The sequence below is a fragment of the Phocoena sinus genome, chromosome 9 (genome assembly GCF_008692025.1).
Source record: "Phocoena sinus isolate mPhoSin1 chromosome 9, mPhoSin1.pri, whole genome shotgun sequence".
Taxonomy (NCBI): Eukaryota; Metazoa; Chordata; class Mammalia; order Artiodactyla; family Phocoenidae; genus Phocoena; species Phocoena sinus.
In genome coordinates, this window is record NC_045771.1 from 23,794,462 (window position 1) to 23,815,558 (window position 21,097).

General features: G+C 41.6%; 1 protein-coding gene and 1 pseudogene across 3 annotated transcripts in view; one reads left to right on the forward strand and one right to left on the reverse strand.

The window, feature by feature from the left end:
• Positions 1-3,518: 3,518 nt before the first annotated feature.
• Positions 3,519-4,073, reverse strand: LOC116759765 (annotated as a pseudogene).
• Positions 4,074-4,907: 834 nt separating this feature from the next.
• RBM28 (RNA binding motif protein 28) overlaps positions 4,908-21,097 on the forward strand; it is a 30,955-nt gene continuing 14,765 nt past the window's right edge. For 2 of the 3 annotated variants that reach the window (XM_032643596.1, XM_032643597.1), the window contains exons 1-10: positions 4,908-5,144; positions 8,675-8,833; positions 9,134-9,228; positions 9,662-9,737; positions 10,168-10,260; positions 11,320-11,391; positions 12,020-12,203; positions 12,376-12,518; positions 16,048-16,117; positions 18,425-18,534. In XM_032643596.1, the coding sequence (XP_032499487.1) occupies positions 5,027-5,144; positions 8,675-8,833; positions 9,134-9,228; positions 9,662-9,737; positions 10,168-10,260; positions 11,320-11,391; positions 12,020-12,203; positions 12,376-12,518; positions 16,048-16,117; positions 18,425-18,534 (1,120 nt within the window). In that variant the 5' untranslated portion in view covers positions 4,908-5,026. The remainder of the gene's footprint in view (positions 5,145-8,674; positions 8,834-9,133; positions 9,229-9,661; positions 9,738-10,167; positions 10,261-11,319; positions 11,392-12,019; positions 12,204-12,375; positions 12,519-16,047; positions 16,118-18,424; positions 18,535-21,097) is intronic. The other variant, XM_032643598.1, reaches the window with a different exon arrangement.

The following is a 21,097-nucleotide window of genomic DNA, read 5'->3' on the forward strand; positions in this document are numbered from 1 at the left end:
CCTGGAAGCCACGTTGCCGATGTGGTGCAGGGTACCACGACTCCTGCTGTTTAATAAAGAACCCTGCATGTGTCCTGGTTAGATGGATGAGCAAATGTTCCTGATTGAAGAACCACATGGCTTCCCTGTTACAAATGGATAGGAGGGGATGGGGCTGAGGCTGAGGCTGGGAGACTGAGATGGGGAGCCAGGTCTGAAAGTAGGGAAGAGTACAAAGGGTCAGCTGCATTGCTACACTCCCCTAGGGGCAAAGAACTCCTCTGTACTGTGGGTGGCTGCTGCCCTCTGATGGGCACAGGGACACAGTTTCCTTTTGTTCTATAGGGAAGGTTTGGGTCCAAGGTATTTCCAACTGAGCATTGTAGGGTGTGTCCCAAAGGGATGTTGGAGCAGCCTTCTCAGGATTCTTTCCCCAGTGCACACTGCAGCCAGGACTGGGAAAGCCTCCATATAGCTAGGGCCCTGAAGCTTGCAATTTAGACTTTGGGTATGAAATTTTGATTTCTAAGGTGATGAGGGCGCAAGAGAGGAGGAGAAGAAAGAGAGAGGAATGTGGAATTCCAAACCAACTGTATTCAAATGATCCATCCCATTTCCTTTGTCTATTTGTCTCTCTTTCTCCTGGATGGAATTAACCCATGGCCTTAAAAATCTGTTTTTTATTTCCATAATTCCTCTGCTGAGTTGTGTGTTTAAAGCTAACTGTGGCATTTTCTTTTAAGCGTAGAATAAATGCTTAAAAGCTAGGGTTTCATAAATCTGATGTTAAACGTTCTCCCTTTCCCCCTGTCACTATCAAACATTCATCCATCCAACCAAAATGTGCTGAAAGTAGATGGGGTTTGAGGAGAAAGGGAAACACTTTTCATTGCACCTTTTGTACTTTTTGAATTGTCTACCTACCCTGTGTTCAGATTATGCCATTTAAAAGTAATTATTTAAAAAAGGCATTGGGTACTTCTGTTCTGTACAAATGTTCTTCAGGGTGCTGCAGTCCTGCACACAGGTCAGTTCCTGGGCCCAATGGGATGGCAAACACTGTCTGTGTTCCAGGATCCAGGAGCACCCAGATCTCCTGGCCAGTGAGATTCCTCAGCCTTGGTTCTGTCTGATAAGCTGACCTGAGGAACGATCTCCTGTCTCTGGGAGGACCTGGGTACTAGGTTTGTGTGTACAAGCTGGATGTCATGTTCGTTCTGGGTGTGTTCTCACGTGATCTTGCATGGTGCAGGCTATGATTTATTTGTAATTTTTAAAAATAAATCTATATAGTTTTATTAAGACAAAAACTGACAATGTTGGTCTGAAGTTTAACATTTGAACAAAAGTTTTCACAGAAACCTAACCCGTGCCTAAAAAGATTTTACAAGGGAGTTCTAGATGAAGGTCTAGATGATGTCAAGAACTGATGGATCTCATGATTCAAGACAGCATTTTGGGTTTTAGTTAATTCTTAGGATTAAAAACATTTGTTTTGTTTTAAAGTGAACCACTGCCCCAGTATGAAAATTTAATCTTCTCCTGAGACCAGGGCTTGTAAAATCATTCAGTTCTTGAAGTGATTCAGTGAATTTGTGCTATCAGTGACTGAACCCTGCCACCAATGGTTTCAAAGTTCAAAAAACAGAGGCTCCAAGAGTTTTCCAGCTAAGAGCACCAGACCTCGTCTTTGCCTCCTCTCCCACCTCCTATACCACCCTCTGCCCTTCCCCAGATACTTCAGCCAGTGGCTTGGATGGAGAAGCTGATATTTATAATTTCATAACTGGAAAAAAAGGGTCTTCTTGTCAATTTCAAGAATTAGCACCTCTAAGACAGAATGATCTGTCTGTGTATACACTCCCATAAGACTTTTCCTCCTCAACCAGTTTCCATCCCTCAGATGGCAGCTTTGGTAACTTCTTAACAGGCTTAGTCCTTTGTTGGGAATAGCATTAAGCTCAGGCAGGGAACACCTTGGCTTCTAAGTTTCAGGTATTCACAGCTTTCTTTTTCTATTTTTTTTAACATCCTTATTGGAGTATAATTGCTTTACAATGGTGTGTTAGTTTCTGCTTTATAACAAAGCGCATCAGCTATACATATACATATATCCCCCTATCTCCTCCCTCTTGCGTCTCCCTCCCACTCTCCCTATCCCACCCCTCTAGGTGGTCACAAAGCACCGAGCTGACCTCCTTGTGCTCTGCGGCTGCTTCCCACTAGCTATCTATTTTACATTTGGTAGTGTATATATGTCAATGCTACTCTCTCACTTCGTCTCAGCTCACCCTTACCCTTCCCTGTGTCCTCAAGTCCATTCTCTATATCTGCGTCTTTATTCCTCTCCTGCTCCTAGGTTCTTCAGAACCTTTTTTTTTTTTTAGATTCCATATATATGTGTTAGCATACGGTATTTGTTTTTCTCTTTCTGGCTTACTTGACTCTGTATGACAGACTCTAGGTCCATCCACCTCACTACAAATAACTCAATTTCATTTCTTTTTATGGCTGAATAATATTTCATTGTATAAATGTGGCACATCTTCTTTATCCATTCATCTGTTGACGGACACTTAGGTTGCTTCCATGTCCTGGCTATTGTAAATAGAGCGGCAATGAACATTGTGGTACATGACTCTTTTTGAATTATGGTTTTCTCAGGGTATATGCCCAGTAGTGGGATTGCTGGATCATATGGTAATTCTATTTTTAGTTTTTTAAGGAACCTCCATACTGTTCTCCATAGTAGCTGTATCAGTTTACATTCCCACCAACAGTGCAAGAGGGTTCCCTTTTCTCCACATCCTCTCCAGCATTTATTGTTTGTAGATTTTTTGATGATGGCCATTCTGACTGGTGTGAGGTGATATCTCATTGTAGTTTTGATTTGCATTTCTCTAATGATTAGCATTCACAGCTTTTAAACAGTCTCTCGCAGTCCTCATTTAGGTTGCCAATGACATTTTTTGAAAGGATGAAATATTCTGGACACAGAACCAAATCATTATTAGTTGTTCTTTCCTTTGTTTCACCATTTCCACCATCAGGCCCCAAATTTTAACAAAAATTATCCTAACCCATCTCTCTTCTTTCCCACCCCATCCCTCCCACCCCAAATAATACACCAGTAATAGCCAAAAACGACATATATGCTACGCTGTAAAAATGCAGAGTTAACACTATTGGGAAGAAGGCTGTGGGTTGTGGAGATGCTCTTTTGAAGATCTACAGTATCTTTTGCTCTCCCACATCCCATTCTGCAAGTTTTGTCCTTCATAGAAGGCCCTTTGCTTTTCTCAGCAAAGTTCAGAATGGGTTGCCTTGAAACACTGACCCTCCTTCCCCTCCACTGGGATGGGTGTGCAAACCAGCATGGAGTGACTTTAAAGCACTTGGGCTGCTGTAGGGCACAGAAACTATACTGGCTCTTCAAAGGACATCTTCTCAAGCCACCTCTATGGTGTCAAGACAAGTAGAACTCCTTTCCCCACTTGAAACCCACAGTCAGATGTGACAGGGACTGGTACTCAAGAGAGTTAATTCTTGTCATCTTTTTTGTCATCATCCTCCGAGGGGTAGGAATGCCACGTCAGCCTTCCCTCATAGAAGGATATGACAACCTGTGGGCACTTGACATTGGCTTCCTTGGCAGGGACCAGGTCAACCTCATCAGAGTTTTTCCATTTCATCAGAAACATGAGTTCTCCACTGGAGTCTGTAGCTCCAATAATCCACTGCGGTTCCAAACACTGGGCAAAGCCTCATGCCTTTTCTGACTCTTCTTTTCTTCTTTGGTTCGCTCTCCTCCCCCTTATCTTCCGAATCAGAATCAGCTTTGCGCTTGCCTCACTCTGATTTATCTGTCTCGTGTGCTGTTTTCTGTGATGCAGGAACTTGGCAATGAAGTCGGGGCGATCCAGGTTTTCTTCTGGCTCCCATGTGTCCTCCTCATCTGAGAACCCCTTCCACTTTAGGAGGTACTCCACTTTGCCCTTTCCCTCTCGATGGTCGAGAACTTTTCCCACCACATATTCTTCTTCCTCTTCTTATAGCATCTCCTCCACTTTCGTCTTGTTTTGTTTTTTCCCCATAGTGCCCGCCAGCTTTCTGGTATAAAGGGTGACGCTGCTCAGAGCAGCGCCCACGAGCCCGAGGGAAATCTGTTCTGCGCTCCAGGCGCGTCTTGTCGGGCCGGCCGTGGGAGTGGCGACCAGTAAAGCAACAAGACGGTTGACTGCGGTTGAGCTCCTCACTGAAGCGGCGTACTGCAGGCCCCGGCCAACGGCCCTCCTTATTTTTTTTTTTTTTTGATTAATGTCTGTCTACCCCCACGAGACTGTATACCCCATGAGGGTAGGGGTCCCATCTTTTTTTAGCTCACCAATTTTATCCTTAGTGCCTGGCACATAGTAGGAGCTCAGTAAATATTTTTTTGAAAGAATGTGTATGATATGTGCCTATTTGTACTTTAGTAGCTATCATTTGTCTGCGAAGTGTTAAAGGCAGAGTTGTAGTTATCTGTTATAGTGTGACAGATGTCTCATATTCTCTGAGAACATGAGAATTGTCCGAATGATGTATGTGACGTACTTGTGTTGATGTGTATTCTGGCTGTGTTTTATGCACGTAATCTGGGAGTCTGTAGTGGCACTTCAGAAAATATTTATTAAACATCCATCATATGTTAGATCCTGGGTTAGGGCCAGAGTAAAACCAACTTCTCCGGCCTGCCCTGCTGGGTTTAGTATCGATCTCCAGGAGGTTAGATTGTAAGCAGTGCAGGAAACAGCGAAGCCAAATTTCTTTACAGCGGCGGGGGCGGTACTTGGATTAGGGGTGGAACCCCGCTCAAGAAGCTCCGCCCCCGGGCGTCACGATTTTTTTCCTTCCGGGATGTTTTTTCCCCCTTCTACTACGTTTTCCTCCGGACTCTTTTGAGTGAAGAGCACTTCCGGAGTCTCCCGGCAGCTTGGCGTGGTCCTCTGACTAAAACCTGTTACTTGACTCGCGTGCGCGAAGCCGCGCGCTTCTGTTTCTCGGCCTTATGGCCGGGCTGACCCTGTTTGTGGGCCGCCTCCCGCCCTCGGCCCGCAGCGAGCAGCTGGAGGAGCTGTTCAGTCAGGTGGGGCCGGTGAAGCAGTGCTTCGTGGTGACTGAGAAAGGTAGGGGGCGGGGCGGTCGAGGACAAAGTTGGGGTTCCTGGGAGCCGGATGGGGGCGAGGACACCCAAATTTAAGCGACCCGTATAATCCTTTACCTGCCCCATAGTGAAAGGACTTAGAAGTTGAATTTCTTTTCTAAACGGACTCTGCTTTAGATGAATCCATACGGGCCGTTTCTGAAAGTCAAATCAGTCCCTTAAGTTTATGGAGCGCTTTCCGTTTATTATGCGCGCTCACATATAAGATCTTATTTGGTAGTAAATAACTAACTTTTAATAAAACACCAGTAAGGCTTATTGAGAATCAACTGATTGCCACGTGCGGTGCTTGAATTCCATGTGTTATCTCATTTAATTTCCTCATCGGTCTTGTTGGGTGGAGAGTTAACTCCATTTTATAGACGAGGAATCTAGGGCTTAGGGAAATTTAGTAATTTCAGCTTAAGTTCATACAGCTAGTAAGTAGTGGATTCAGAATTTGATCACCAGACCGGGAGCTCTTAACCAGTATGTTATTCATTCGCCCAGTTATTTATTCCGTAAATGTTAATTGAATGTGTATTTTGTGCCAGGCAACTATTGTAGGTCCTGGGGATACAGCAGTGCACAGAACCAAACCAAAAACCTTGCTCTTGTGTTCAAGATGGGAAGACAGCCAATAAGCAAAATATGTAGTGCTAATGGTGATAAATGTTGAGGAGAAAAATAAGGCAGAGAAAAAGGATAGAGAGTCTCTGTAGATGTGTGTGTGTGTGGTGGTGGGGAAGCTGTAGAGGGGTGAGAGGTAGCCAGGGAAAGCCTTTCTGATGTGAGAGAGTGAACATGTGTTTCTCAGTGGGAGGAGCAGCCTAGGCAGAGGAAGCTAAAGGATACTGAAGAGGAGTGTGTGTGTAGTATATTGGAGGAATAGTGACGAAACCAGGGTGACTGGAATGCAGTGAGTGAAGGGAAGAGAATTAGCAGATGAGATCTGGTGCTACCAGATCATGTAGGACCTTATAGGCCGTTGCAAGGACTTTGGCTTTTACTCTGAAATATGAAGCCACTGGTTTCGAGCAGGGAGCAGTAGATACGATATGGCTTGCATTTTGGAAGATTCTCTCAGGCTGCCGTGTTGAGAATAGGCTGCTAAGAATAGGACAGAAGCGGGGAGACCAGTTATTAGGCTCTTGTGGTAATCCAGGTGAGAGAGAGGTCATGGTGTTGGACCAGCTGTTGTAGCTGTGAAGGTGGTAAAAAGTGATTGCGACATGGATATTTTTGAAAGTAGAGCTGAAAGAATTTGCTGATGGATCAGATGTGGAGTATGAGAAAAAAAAGAGTGTCAGGGAGTCAGGTCTGACTCCAAGGGTTTTGGCTTGAGCTGCAGGAGGTATTCACTGACTTGTGGAATACTGCCATATGCTTTGCATTCTGTTTGATGATTATGGCATCACGATGAAGGAGGGTTAGCATGTATTAGACTGAGGAAGAATTGTAAGGGTTTTAATTGTAGAAGCATTTCTTACTCTTACCTAGACTGTGTCAAGGGGCACCTGATGTTGCCCAGAACATAAATTTAGCTTCCTTCCAAGTCATCAGTGTGTCTCTGTAGTACCTCCTTGTCTTTCAGGAGAGCAACTGGAGGGAAATAACATCCTGTGTACCTCTCTTTCCCCCCATGGTGTCCAAGTATGTGATGAGTAGGCAGGCTAATAGTGTGCTAATAATCACTCTGTCCTTATCTTCTATTTTGTTAGTAACAGAAATTAGAATTAGGATTGTCGACATGGCTCTGATTGCTATACAAACCATAGCAGCTGCCTGGTTCTTTGTCATTTTAAGTATAGATATGGGCGAATGAGAGAATGAGAATGAGTGCTGTATAGCAGTGTTTCTTAAACTGCAGATCATCGTCCATTAGTGGGCCTTGAGTGGGTCATGATTAGAGATTTTTTTTTAATGAAATAGGAGTATATCTATACATGGTAAAGGAGAAGTTTTCATAAAACTTTTTTTTTTCAGTTTTGTAAAAAACTGCATCCTGGATCCACTATAAGTTACGTTTGTTACTGTGGGTTATCAAAACAATTGAGAAACGCTGCTCAACAGTGGTTGGTTGTGTTCCGGGGAGGAACAGGCCTTTGAATGGGAATTCTCCTTTTGGGTCCTCAGAATATAGGCTACATGTAACCTTACCTGTAGCTTGTGTATGTAGTCTGCATCTTTAACAGAAGCTGCTATTCCCTTTTTAAGAAAAAACGTGCTTATCTGTCCAGGCAGCCAGATGTACTGAATGTTGTACTTAGTGGGATAGGAGGGAGGGGGTGTGGGGTGAGGTCTTACCAGTAGTGGTGACCTGGACATGCCACTTAACCTCTTTAAGATGGGAATAATTTCACAGGATTGTTGTAAAGATTCAAGTAAATGTGTGAGAGTGCTTTGTGCAGACATAAACAACGCATGGTGTGTTTGTGAGCAGCACGCTTCTGTTTTGTCACTGAACTCCTTCACCTTTCAGCTGCTTCGTTTTTGGTTGTACTGATCAGGAAGGGCCCTGATTTTTCTTGTTCTTGTTTTCTGAAAGGTGAGTGGGCAGGCTTTTGTGAGAAGGAGTTTCAAGAGAAGAAGAGATCACCAGACCATAGTATGCTTTCCTAGTGCCAAGTGTCAGCTTTAACCAGTTTACGTGGATCAGCGTCCTGTGTTAGAGGGCTTGTACCCAGAAGCAGATTGGGGTGTAGTTGTAAAAGGAGAGTGTGTGAGCTCTGTTTCTTCTTTGGGTAGTAAGCAGACTACTTGGTCTGTCCTTTTCTTTTTTGATGCAGTAAATTACTTAAAATTTTACTACACAAAAATATTAAACTGAAAAAAAAAATACCAAAAAGGGCAAAGGTGGGTTACAGTTGATAATTGCAACTGTTTGTCTTAAATGATTCGTTTGGAAAAAAGCGATGATGATATTGGCTTTTCCCTTCTTGGTGTGTTCTGACAAAATGAGATAAGAGGTTTACAGCCGCTTTAGAAAGGTTTAATTTGATATTGATTTCTAGGGCTTGGTAATAATTGTAATAGTGTCTGCAGGCTTCTGAAGCAATGTTTATTGTTTGAGGTTCTTTTTTCAGGGCCCCTGGCATTCATTGCCGATCTGTTCTGTGGAGCGGTGGCTGAATTATTTCTTTGTAATTTTTGAAGCTACCATACTTACCTTTCCTACCTTCTCTGGTGATGTTTTGTTCTGTTTGACGTTGAGTTCTTCTTCGGGGGTGTAATGCATATCATGGGTCCTCCATATTCTTGAAATTATCAGGAAAGAAGGAAGAGAGGGAGCTAACAGCAAAGACACCACATTAGAAGAGGAAGCCTAATGATTTCTGAACAAAGAGGGGACAGGGGCCACCCATGCTAACCTTGTCTCTTTCTCTTTTGAGAATTTTGGCAGACTGGCTGGCCTGGCTGTATATCTGCTAGTTTAGGGCTGTGAGAATTTACTGGTTTAGGGATCTTGGCTTACTGTTAATCCCCCCTCCCCCCATCCCCATACTGTTCCAGGGAGTAAGGCATGTCGAGGCTTTGGCTATGTCACTTTTTCTATGCTGGAAGATGTTCAGAGGGCCCTCAAGGAGATTACCACCTTCGAAGGCTGCAAGATCACTGTGACTGTTGCCAAGAAAAAACTGAGAAATAAGTCCAAGGAAAAGGGGAAAACTGGTGAGTTTCTAGTAGCTGAAGGGAGTTTTCCCCCAGGATTGAGGGGGCAGTGGATTGGCTCTGGGAGTAGTGTCTAGGCCTAAAAGCTCCCTGAATTTCCTCTTGATGTCCAAAATCATCCAGTGTATTTTGTTACTAGTTTTAGTCTTTTGTTTACTTCTGAGTCTGGAAAACCTGATGTCCCTGGGCATTGCCATACTTAACCCTGTGTTAAATGCCATCTGTTGCTAGTAGCTTCTTTCCTGTGATGTTCTGGGCCGAGGGGATCACAGATTTACTTCATTACCATTTATTTTTTAGAAAATTCAGAGTCCCCAAAGAAGGAGCTGCAGCCTAAAAAAGCCAAAGTGGCAGATAAGAAAGCCAGAATAATTATACGGAACCTGAGCTTTAAGGTAAGAGACAGAGAAAACTAACAGTGAGTGTTCTGAAAGCTCTTGGAGCCAAGGCATGCTCATTGGTCAAACTTCTCACCAGGATGGTATAATTGGGCTTAATTCCTTCTGGGAACGAACTTTAGCCTTGTTGAATTCAGAAAATGGGCCTGTATAAACAAGAACTTATTAAGGACAGAGACTGTGAAGATGCCTTGGGGAAACTACTGCTGAGAAAGGGAGGGAAGGAAAAGCTCTCTGATATCTGTCCTTTTTGCCTTTATAGGTACAAAGCAAGATGTCGTCTATTTTGAAATGTTTGGTGTCCTAGTCTCAAAATTTAAAAAGGAGTGCAAATATTCAAGCTCTTCCTAGTGAACTAATTGAATAGTTGATGTTTTGTGTTCATTTGCTGTGATAATATCTCTTTTTCTTTCTTCACTTTTGGCTTCAGTGTTCAGAAGATGACTTGAAGACAGTATTTGCTCAGTTTGGAGCTGTCCTGGAAGTAAACATCCCTAGGAAACCAGGTACTGGCAAACCTTTATTTTGTGTGGATTAGATTAAGGTTATTTTACATAATGGTCTTTTTCTGTATCACCTTTGAACTAAGCAGAAACACAAGGTTCGGGTCATACTCTGTGAGCCCCAGATGATATGATATGTGTAAAGTATCAGGCACAGTGCTTGACAAATAACAGTGTTTAGTCCCCTTATGGTATTGTTAGTTAGATCAGAACTACTTTTAGAAGACAAGTTACAGCTTGAGAAAATGCATTGCTCTCCCCAAGCCTGTGTCAGGGTAACCTCAGCAGGATATAGGCTTGTGCTTTGGTCAAGGGGCTGACTGGTTGATAGGATTTGGGTCTTCTTGCCAGTCCAGGTTGCTGTAACATCCTTCTTAGTGTCTGTTGGTTCCCTACCTGCTACCTCTAACTTCTTTGTTGTGTTTGCACACAGATGGAAAGATGCGTGGTTTTGCTTTTGTTCAGTTCAAAAACCTCCTAGAAGCAGGAAAGGCTCTCAAAAGCATGAACATGAAAGAGATAAAAGGTAAGTTTTCTGTGCCCATACCATTGACTCAGATATTTCTGGTGTTTAGGCAAATTAGCACAATAACCCACTTTCTACATTTTTAAAAGGTGTTTGCCTTGTTGAGAGTCTCATTGCTAATATTGAAGCTTGTTTTGGTGAAATATTCCTAGTACTTGATCTTAGGGTTAAACTTGAAAGAACCCATGCTGTCCTTCTCTTTTCTTTTTTTGGTGATGAGTGTCCTTTTAAATCCCTAATGAAAAACTGTCCCTGACTGATAGAGTCAGGTTGCTGTCTAGAGGATGTGGGATTAGCAGGTTCCTTCGTCTTGGTTATGATCACTATTCAGCATCTGTGGGCTTTTTTTTTTTAATTATAAATTTATTTATTTATTATTTATTTATTTGGCTGCATTGGGTTTTCCTTGCGGCGAGCGGGGGCTACTCTTTGTTGTGGTGCGTGGGCTCTAGGTGCACAAGCTTCAGTAGTTGTGGCACACGGGCTCTAGAGCACAGGCTCAGTGCTTGTGGTGCACGGGCTTAGTTGCTCCGTGGAATGTGGGATATTCCCGGACCAGGGATCGAACCTGTGTCCCCTGCATTAGCAGGTGGATTCTTGACCACTGCGCCACCAGGGAAGTCCACCTGTGGGCTTTTAAACTGACCTTGACGTTACTCTAGGTATTGATTTACCAGGTACAGTGCCTAAAGAAGGTATTGGCTTGGGGACTTCCTAACTTCTGAGTGACGCGCAGTTATTCCAGAACGTCTATTTTCCCCCTTGCTAGTATAACTGGAAACTTGGTCTAACTGGAAACTCTGTTCTGATTCTTACTCTATCTTGTTGCAGGTGTAGTGGCTGTGTAGAAAGGCAAAACTTCTGTTCATTGATAAAAAGGTTAATGGTCAAAAGAATAGACACCTACCAGGAGTTTTATTTTAAGACCAACAGTCTCTGAATCCACAGTTTCTTCGTCTCCTTTGGTTCCATTACTGTCTTTGACGAATAGGAAGTCATTTATAGGAAATAGGAATGTTAAAGAGAAGGCCTTTCTGATGCTACTTTTCTGTCTGACAGGGCGGACAGTGGCTGTGGACTGGGCTGTGGCAAAGGATAAATATAAAAATACACAGTCTGCCTCTGTCGCAGGTAAGATGAAGTGGTGTTGGGTAGGAGGGGTTTTATGTCCTAACTGTTTGTCAGTCTGTATTGTACCATCTGGTGATTTGGTCCCAAAACAGGATCTTTTTAATCTAAGCCCACTTCTTGATGTGGATGTGAAGAGTGGGGCCCAAGTTCATTGTCCCTACTACTTGCTGTACTTTCCCAGCTTTCATAATAGAGAGTGATGGAACATTAAAAATAGGGAAACTTAAAACTTGATTTTTATTTAGAAAACAGTTGGCTTTTAAGCCACCAGGAGCTCAGAGAACAGAACTCACAGAGATTAAATTTCATGGCTGGGCTCCAGAGCATGCATTGTGCTGGCCATGGTGCACAATGATAGGCTGTTTGCAGTGGCTCAGTTGCTGAGCCAGGTTAACCTTAAGGCTTCTGATGAATGGGACAGCCTCCGAGGGAATCTCAGTGATGAGGGGTTTTTGTTTTTTTGCTTTTTTTCCCCCATATTTTTCCTATTATGTACAGTAAGAAAAATATATGAGCTTCTGTAAAACCAAAGGAACTGGGAACTTGGGGTATTAGTTACTCTTGTTTAAATAACCTTGTTTTGGATACTAAATGAATTCCTAACTTTCTTTACCAACTATGTATGTAGGTGAGAAGAAGAGGCCTGAACCTAAATGTCAGGAATTAGGTCAAGAGAATGGCAGGGAAGAAGAGGATATGGAGGAGGAGGAGAATGATGGTGGTTATGATGATGAGGAAGATGATGAAGAAGAGGAGGAGGACGAGGAGAATAGAGAGTCGAAGCTGACCAAGCCTGTGCAAACTCAGAAGAGGTAAGTGGCTCAGTGTGTTCTGAGACAACAGAGGAAGATTCAGGGTTGTCCGTGAGAGGAAAATGATCTCTTTCCCTGCCCCCGTCATTGCAGAATTGACATGTGCAGTGAAGTTGGAGAGGCAGGCCCTTCTCTCATCCCAGAACCTTAGTTCTGATCTGTGCCATTGCAGAGCAGCCAAGAGGGCAGCACCTGCAGAAAGCAGTGAAGAGGAGCATTCTGATGACAACAGCGACCTGGAGGAAAGAGACAGGATCGATGGTGGAGAGGACCTGGCTCAGAGTGATACCAACACTGAAGAGCAAGAGGAGGAAGGTTTGCCTTAAATTTAAAAGAAGTCACTGAGAAATGTGCATCAGTTCAGCTCAGTCCTCTTTTTAAATAGGACCCTAAGGTGTCCTGTCAAATTTATGTTTAAATGCTGAAAATGAAACCTTTATATTCCTTTCTTTTTTTTTTTAAAATAAATTTATTTATTTATTTTTGGCTGCGTTGGGTCTTCGTTGCTGCAGGCGGGCTTTCTCTAGTTGCCATGAGCGGGGGCTACTCTTCGTTGCGGTGCGCAGGTTTCTCATTGCAGTGGCTTCTCTTGTTGTGGAGCACGGGCTCTAGGCGCACAGGCTTCAGTAGTTGTGGCACGTGGGCTCAGGAGTTGTGGCTCACGGGCTCTAGAGCTCAGGCTCAGTAGTTGTGGCGCACGGGCTTAGTTGCTTCGTGGCAGGTGGGATCTTCCCGGGTCAGGGCTCGAACCCGGGACCCCTGCATTGGCAGGCGAATTCTTAACCACTACTCCACCAGGGAAGCCCCTATATTTCTTTCTTTTAAAGGTTTTTTGTGTTTTTTTTAATGAGTTTGGAATAGTGTTTGAGGATTAAGATTCTTAGGGAATTTAAAACCTAGCTTAATGCTGAGGCACTGCCTCTGTCTCTCTCAATTACCCAAATTGAATGAATAACTGCATAAACAGGATATTGCATCCTACCACCAAAATGGGTTCTATTTAATTAATTTAATTTAATTTATTTACTTCTGTACTGAAATTACATTTTATTAAATGTAACAAACTCAGGAAGGGAAACACTTGTATTTTTCCATCCATGCTGTTGTCTGTAAACAACAGATAATACGGAGTAGATTTGAAAGCCCAAAGATGGTGTTTTTTTCCCCTCATTGATTAGAGGTATTATTTTAAGTGTGTCTGCAGTGTTAGCAAACTCCAGAACATCAGCTTAGTATGTTCTACTCAGAATCAGAGGTACTTGAGTCACTGGCACCTTCCAGGATGAAGACTGACAACAACAATAAAATAATCCATTATGATAGTAACAAACTTCTGAACTCAGAATTTCTTATCTGGAAAAGCTCAGTTCTTTTAAGCAGTCTTTTCTGCCTTTTATCATGGGCTCAGGAGTCAAATCATGTGGGTTCAAGTCCTGGCTTTTCCATTTCTAATTGTCTGGTTCTGGTCAAGTCCTTGCCTCTAGTTTCCATATTACTTCATCTGTGATTGGATGTTAGAGGTCCCCATCTCCTGACATTGCGGAGAGTACCTTCCCAACAGTATTAGCTGCCTTTGTTGCTACTAATCTTATTTTTATGCGCCCCCCTCCCCCCACCCCCGTCACCAACAATCTTCTAAAAAAATGTGTGAGTCTCATTAAGTTAGATGTAAGATGGCTGCTGATAAAATCTTCTGCCTTTAGTGGTCACTGGGAAGGAGGCGGAGGCAGTCTGAGCATTCCACTACTCCATTCAGTTGAGCAAATCAAGTCTCCTTTCCTCATCATTCGCTTAAAAAGAAACATTTATTGAACACCTACTAATGTTAAACTTTGGGCTGAACAGAAAAAAAATCCTTGTTCTCTAGGAGCTTTTGATCTGGCTCCACTACTTTCAGTCACAAAGGATTGGCAAGAAAACAAGCAAAGACCAACAAAAACACTTCTGCACTTTCATCAGAGTTTTTTAAAAATGTAGATGAACTAATTTGGAACTGATGAATGAGCACTTCTGTGCACACCCTCCCCATGTGGTATGTAAATGCCCATGTGTTTGCTCTTTGGAAAGGTTGGAATAGATGCTTCATGTGCCAGTGATTTTTATACCTGTCATGAGAGAAAAATGTACTTTTTTTTTTTTTTTTTTTTTTACTATTACTACACCTTCGTTTATTCAGACAACAAATATTCAGAGTGCCTGCAGTGCTAGACACTGGGTGAACAGGAGTTAAAAGAAAATAAAACGCCACATTTCCTAGAGATCACAATAATAGCTTGTTTGGCAGAGGGTTTCAAATCCTGTCTCTGCTCCTTTCTTAAGGTATGACTTTGGGGCAAGTTACTTAACCTCTTTATACCTCAGTTTCTTCATCTATAAAATGGAGATAATAACCACACAGGGTTGTTGTGAAGATTAAATTATTTGTGTGACTAATGCCTTGTACTACTAGTATTATCATTGTTACTGTTCTGTGGCAGTGGTGGAGTATAAACAACAATTTTGAATTGAAATGGGGATAAAGGACCTTCTGGGGCATTTTGTAAAACTGTAACCAAACCATATTGCTACTTTTATCAAGAAGGTTGGGTGTAAACTCAACTAGTTTATTGAGGGAGGCAGGTCATTACAGAATGAGGAGCAGTCAGTAAGTGGTCCTTTAGTTTGTCTGGGTGGAGGTTTTTATTCACTTATCAGGTCTCCCTTCTCCCTTTTCTGTAAGTCTGGCATGTTGATTTGACCATATGAGAAATCTGAGGAAATAAGCTTTTTCTGTGAGGAGAGAATAGTAGACACCTTAGAAGCAAAGAAGCTTTTATTCTGAAGGAACTGAGAGACCTTGCATTCTACAAACAGATTCAGCTGTCTCTTACCATTCTCTCACTTGAAAAAATTATAAGACTTATGGATAATAATGAGAGAAAATTCATTAAAAATACAGTACAAAAAATATAAATAGTGCAGAAGGGTGTAATATAGAAATATATGTAAGATCTTAATTTATGTAAGATCTTTAAAAGTTCCTCACCAGTCCTCTCAGTAGTCCCCCAAAGTAATTTCTGTTACTTCTTTTGTATCCTTCCAGAAATTTTCTGTTTATATATAAGCATATGTCTGTTCTTTTTTTTTTTTTGCTGTATGTGGGCCTCTCCCGTTGCTCTGGACGTGCAGGCTCAGCGGCCATGGCTCACGGGCCCAGCCGCTCCGCGGCATGTGGGATCTTCCCGGACCAGGGCACGAACCTGTGTCCCCTGCAGCTGCAGGCGGACTCTCAACCACTGCGCCACCAGGGAAGCCCCTGTGTCTATTCTTAAAATCAATGAGTCTCCCTTAAACCCAAATTCGCAGCCACTTTGGGCCCCTCCCCAGAGACAACCAGTGTTTCTTGTGTATCTAAGGATAGTTAATGCTTTTATAAGCATTAACTTACGTAGAATATAATGTAACTTACGTAGAATATAATGTATATTTGTGTATGCGAATGTAGATATATATTTTTTTCTCCTCAAATGTTTACATTTTGTATTTCCAGAAAGTTTACACTGTCACAACAGTATATGGGAATCTCTCTTTTTCCCCACACCCTTACCACAATGGATTTCATCTGTCTTTTTTGTTGTTTGCCAATCTGTTGGTGATAAATAGTATCTCATTTCTTGTGCTGTGTTTTTCTTTAATTATGAGTGCGTTTGAGCATCTTCGTATATTTTAGTTGCATATCCTTTGTTCATTTTTAATTGGAGTTCTTAATTTATGTAAGATCTTTATATATTTAAAAGCCTTTGTTGTAAGGCTTGTACTAGTCTTTTTCAGTTTGTTCTTTTTCTTTTTACTTTGGATATACAAGTCTTGAAAAAGAAGAAGAAGAAGAGGAAATTACCCTCTGATGTGAATGAAGGGAAAACTGTCTTTATCAGGTATGACTTTCTATCTTGAAAACTGCTGTTTGTGTTGCCTTCATAGGTTTCTTTTCTTCCCTTCTTCCTCCCTCCCTTCTTTCCTTTCTTCGTCGTCTTCTTTTTGCACTAATTCTGTTAGCTAGGCCAAAAAGTTAGATGCATCGAGGACCATTAGCACATCTGCCTAGGAACATAGCACACAATGAGAAATGTGTAGGAGAATCAGAACTACGCACAGAAGATAAATAGCAGGGGTCTTTATATCTTGTCCTCATTTAGATTTCATTCTTTGTAATTGGGGTGGGATCATTTGGAACAAATCAGTTTTTCAACTATTAGAACCATCTTGCTTCTGGCCTTTGTTTTAGGGTGAGTGCTGGGGAGGGGTGATACCACTTATCCCAAACGAATTCTCTCTTCATGCCTAACTTATCTTCTACAGTCATGTCCAGAGTATAGTGAGGCATCCCATCTGTTTCCTGGAAAACTGAGGGAGGGAGATAGGTGTTGTATCATGTTGCCATTGCTGTTTTAGTCCTACTGACTGCAGTAGGTTGGTGTTTTCAGGAGGTTGGGATATCTTCGGCATACCTCAAGCATGCCTTCTCATCCTTTCTTAAGTACCATTGTGCTAGGGCCATTTGGGTCTTATTTTAAAGATGTCTATTTTATTCTCTTGTATAGTCTTTTAAGATTGTTTTCATTATACAAATAATTTATGTTTATTGTGGGAAATATAGGAAATGAATAAGCAAAAAGTTAACCTTAATCACTGCTTGGGGAACACCCACACACATGTTCATAACATCATAAATATTTACAAAGATGATTTTAGCCTATACATGCTGTGCTGTAGCCCATTTTCTTTCTTTCTTTCTTTTTTTAATTTTTCAATTTAATTTTTTTATATAGCAGGTTCTTATTAGTTATCCATTTTATACATATTAGTGTATAAATGTCCCATTTTCTTTCTTTATAGCATGTCTTTCCATGTTTCTTTTTACTGTGTTATTTGTAATTTCCATATAATTTTGTATTTGTAGAGGATTCTGTGTAACAGAAAAGAAGGAATGCCACACTTAGAAGCCTGAGACCTCAATACCAAGGATACCATTCCTTATACATCTTTTAATTAAAAAAGAACTTTACTTAGGAAAGTAAAGGATGGAAGAGAGAAAACTATGTCCACGATGAGGCAAATTAGAAGAAATAATGTAGCTAGGATATGTCTTATTTCAGAACATCTTTTTTATCTTGGTTATTCCATAAGATAGAGCTGTTTATGGGGTTGTTAACTAGCATAAGAGAAGTAAAATTGTAGATATTTATTTGGGACTGTTTTTCTTACCCCTGAAAGGCTGTGCATAGCTGGGAAAAGAGGAATCTTTACACTGTGTTGAAATTTAGTAGAACAAAATCTCCTTCCAACATTTTCTAATCCCATCGAGAGAAATAGTAGTTTGTTTTTTTTTTTTTTGCACTTAGCTAGTAAACTTTACCATGTTTGGTTTTGAGTTATTATTTTGAAGGATTTTCTGACTTCTGTAAAATTTTAACTGAAACCTGGATTTCATAGGAGTACAGAGGAGACATTGAGAGACATTTGACTTTTCATTAGCTGTCTGTGAGTCTTTTGGTTGTAGTAAGGGAAACTAAGTTTGGCCAGTTTAAGTGAAAAGGCTGGTATGTTGGATGAACATTAGGGTGGCTCACGGAATAAAAGTTGTCAAAGAGCAGACCTCAAGAAGGGGATGAAGATCAGGGTGGTTCTGGGACCCTGGCTGCAGAAGGCTATGTGGTCTTTTCTCTGAAGACACCCATCCTTTTTTCTATCCCTCGTTAAGGTATAACATGTATTCTGTAAAGTGTGTTTAATGTAAGTGTACAACCAGTGACATTTTTCATGTATATAACCATCTATATACATATACCTTTATACATAGATATATGTATATCCGTGTAACCATCACTCTGATCAAGATACAGAACATTTTCAGCTCCCCATAAGTTCCCCTCAAGTGGGACACTGCTGTTTTGAAGTGAATCTGTATCTACAACTTCTGGTCTTTGTATATGTCTGTTCAAGTTTTATATTCCTGGGAAGGAGAATTTGATTAACAGGAAGGTCAGTCGGTTACAGCCTATAGGCAGAGTCATACACTGGAGGCCTGGCTAGTGGGAGCCATCCCCTTGTGCTGTCCCTGGGAAGGGTGGTTATGAGCAAGGGAACCACTCCAGTTGATGTCTAACTCACTCACCTTGTACTGGAACGTAGGATCTCACTTTTGTAATTGACCTTTCTTGTGACCTGATTGTCCTCCATAGAAACCTGTCCTTCGACTCAGAGGAAGAAGACCTTGGAGAGCTCCTCCAGCAGTTTGGAGATCTTAAATATGTCCGCATTGTCTTGCATCCAGACACAGAGCATTCTAAAGGTATTTGCTGTCAGCTGGTCAGGCCCAAAAGGGTTGAGACCGCTGCCATGGGCACTGACTAGGTTACGTGAGAGCATAGTGTGTGCCACCCTGAGGGGTCCACCATTATCCAGGTTTCTGTGATCCATAGAAGCACCAAGGACATTCTCAGGTTGTCTTCCATGTTGTCAAACTCAGCATCTGTAATGGTGCTGCTGGCCATAATTTTGTCTCAGCTTTTTAAGCTCTTGCTTATTTACTTTAGGGTAATGAATTTCATTTGTTGTTCTTTGAATTTCAGATGTGATAGCATCTCATGGGTATTAATCATTCCACATTGCTTGAAATTGCTGGGATATTTTTCAGTTGCTTTTGTTAGAGATGGAAGCTGACAGAAACTTTGTTGCAGTGGCAACAGTCAGAAGGAAAACTATGTAGCAGGAGTGCTGCCTTAGTTTTCTTTTTTTCCCCCCCTAAAGCTATTTCTTTTGAGCTTAAAGGTTGACCACTCCTCATTCTAATATACTGTTGTTAGGTAAGCACCTTTTCAACCCGTTCATAATCTTTGATTTTATCAACTGCAGTCGTTCTACTAAAGCAGTGAATTCTTAATTCATTCTGGTTCTTGATTCCTTTGAGATCTAGCAAAAACTCTGAACCCTGTCCTCAGAAAAATGCCATTTCTGAGTGTTTTGGGGCTCTCTGGAGCCTATCTATGGATTAATTGCCTCCATTCTGAACCTTCTTATTTTCCAGTTTGATGAAACTTGATCATTTCTGGTTTTTACTCAGCTATGAAAGATGTAGATGAGGTAGTATAATGGAAAGAAAACTGAACTGCTTCCTGGAGATTAGGATCTAATCCCAGCTAAACCATAGACCGGCTGGGTGATTTTTGGCAATCATTTAACCACTGTGGGCTTCAGTTTCTTATCTGTAAAACGAGTGGGTTCAACTAATCACTTAACGTGCGTTCAGCTCTGATATTCAATTATGCTTCTTGGACCTTCTCCATTTCTAGTATATTTTTCTGAAAATGGGCAACTAGGATTGCATAAAATGTTACAAGTACTGTAGGATATTGCTTGACTTTGATGATCTCTTTTGTCTCTTTCAGGGTGCAGTAGTGTATTGGGTTGACATTTTCAGAATGGAGTCTATAGTTGACTTGCTCAGTCTCTTTCTTGGTCTGTTAATGTTAGCTGAGAGTTAATGGTCTTAATAGGCATAGTTTCTGTTATTTTTTTTTTCATAATGCATTGTCTTTCCTGAGCTCATATTAAAATTTTCTGGCACTTTTTCTGCCTCCTCACACAACCTCCTCCTATACCTCATCCCTGTCAGCATGCCATTTCACTGCCTGGAAGGGCTAAGTATTGTCTGAAGACTTTTAGGAAGGTGGTAGGATTTAACCCAGTAGTTACCCTGGAAATTCCAATGGTAAAATTCTTACCCATTCAGAGAGAAGAACTCATCCCATTTTCTTCATATTGGACAAACAGGCTAATCTGCCTGTTAGAAACATTTTCCCCCCCATATTTCTTTCTTTATTACTTGTTTCTTCCTATTGAGTATCTACTAATGCTGAACATTATGGTAGGTGCTACAAATGTAGAAATAGCCAAGAAACATGGCCCCTCTTCCAGAGACATTCAAGTCTTTTGGGGAAGATGCCACCTGACCAGTGCTGTAATAGAGATGAGAGTGGAGGACCGGCGGGGGTTGGTGGGGGGCACTTGGCTCTGCCTGGAGGAAGCAGGGAAGACCTCACTAGATGGCGACCCTTGGGTTGGCCTGCCACAGGTGTCCTTTCAGTTGGTCTGCTGTCATTCATTCTTAGAGGGGCAGAAGATCAGTGCTCCAGTAGCTCCAGGAAATATGGCATTATTTTCATATATGAGGGAATAATTAAAGTTTAAAGGAATACTAACAAAATATTATGGAACTTAATTGGTTTTTTTGAGTTTACTGTAAGGTGAACTTTTTTTTCTTACATAAGCTGCTTTTTATCAAGAGCAGAAAATTAGGATGGGTTGATTGGCCCTGCCTCTAACCAGTGAAAGGTGTGGAAATTCTAAAGCATGAGTCGAGTTGAATTCATGAAAACAAAACAAAACAAAAAAGAGTTGAGCTCACGGCTTTCTGATTCACCACTATGTTCATGGGATAGAGGCCAGGGACTTTTACTCCAAGAGCTAGATCTGTCCTTATATAATGCCTCCCAGTGACTGTGATGACAGTGAGATCTGTAATTTAATTTCAGGCTTAAGTGGTTGCTGCCTCATTTTTTTAGTCCTCTGATAGGCACACAGAGAGTGATACTGAATTAAATGTTAGGCTGGAATTTCTCTAGATTTCTTGTGGATATTTCTTATTAAGGAGTAGAATGGTGAGACTAAAGTTTCTAAGAAGCCTTAGAAAAGATGAAGGAAGTAATAATAAAAGTTCATTGTGAGCAAGTGTGCTATCTTACCTGTCTTTGAACCTCCAGTGCCTGACACAGTGCTTCTTAGTTAAGTCTCATAGTACTAAACAAAAGGATGCTACTACCCCTCCACTTTGTGTCAGGCTGCCACCATTTGTA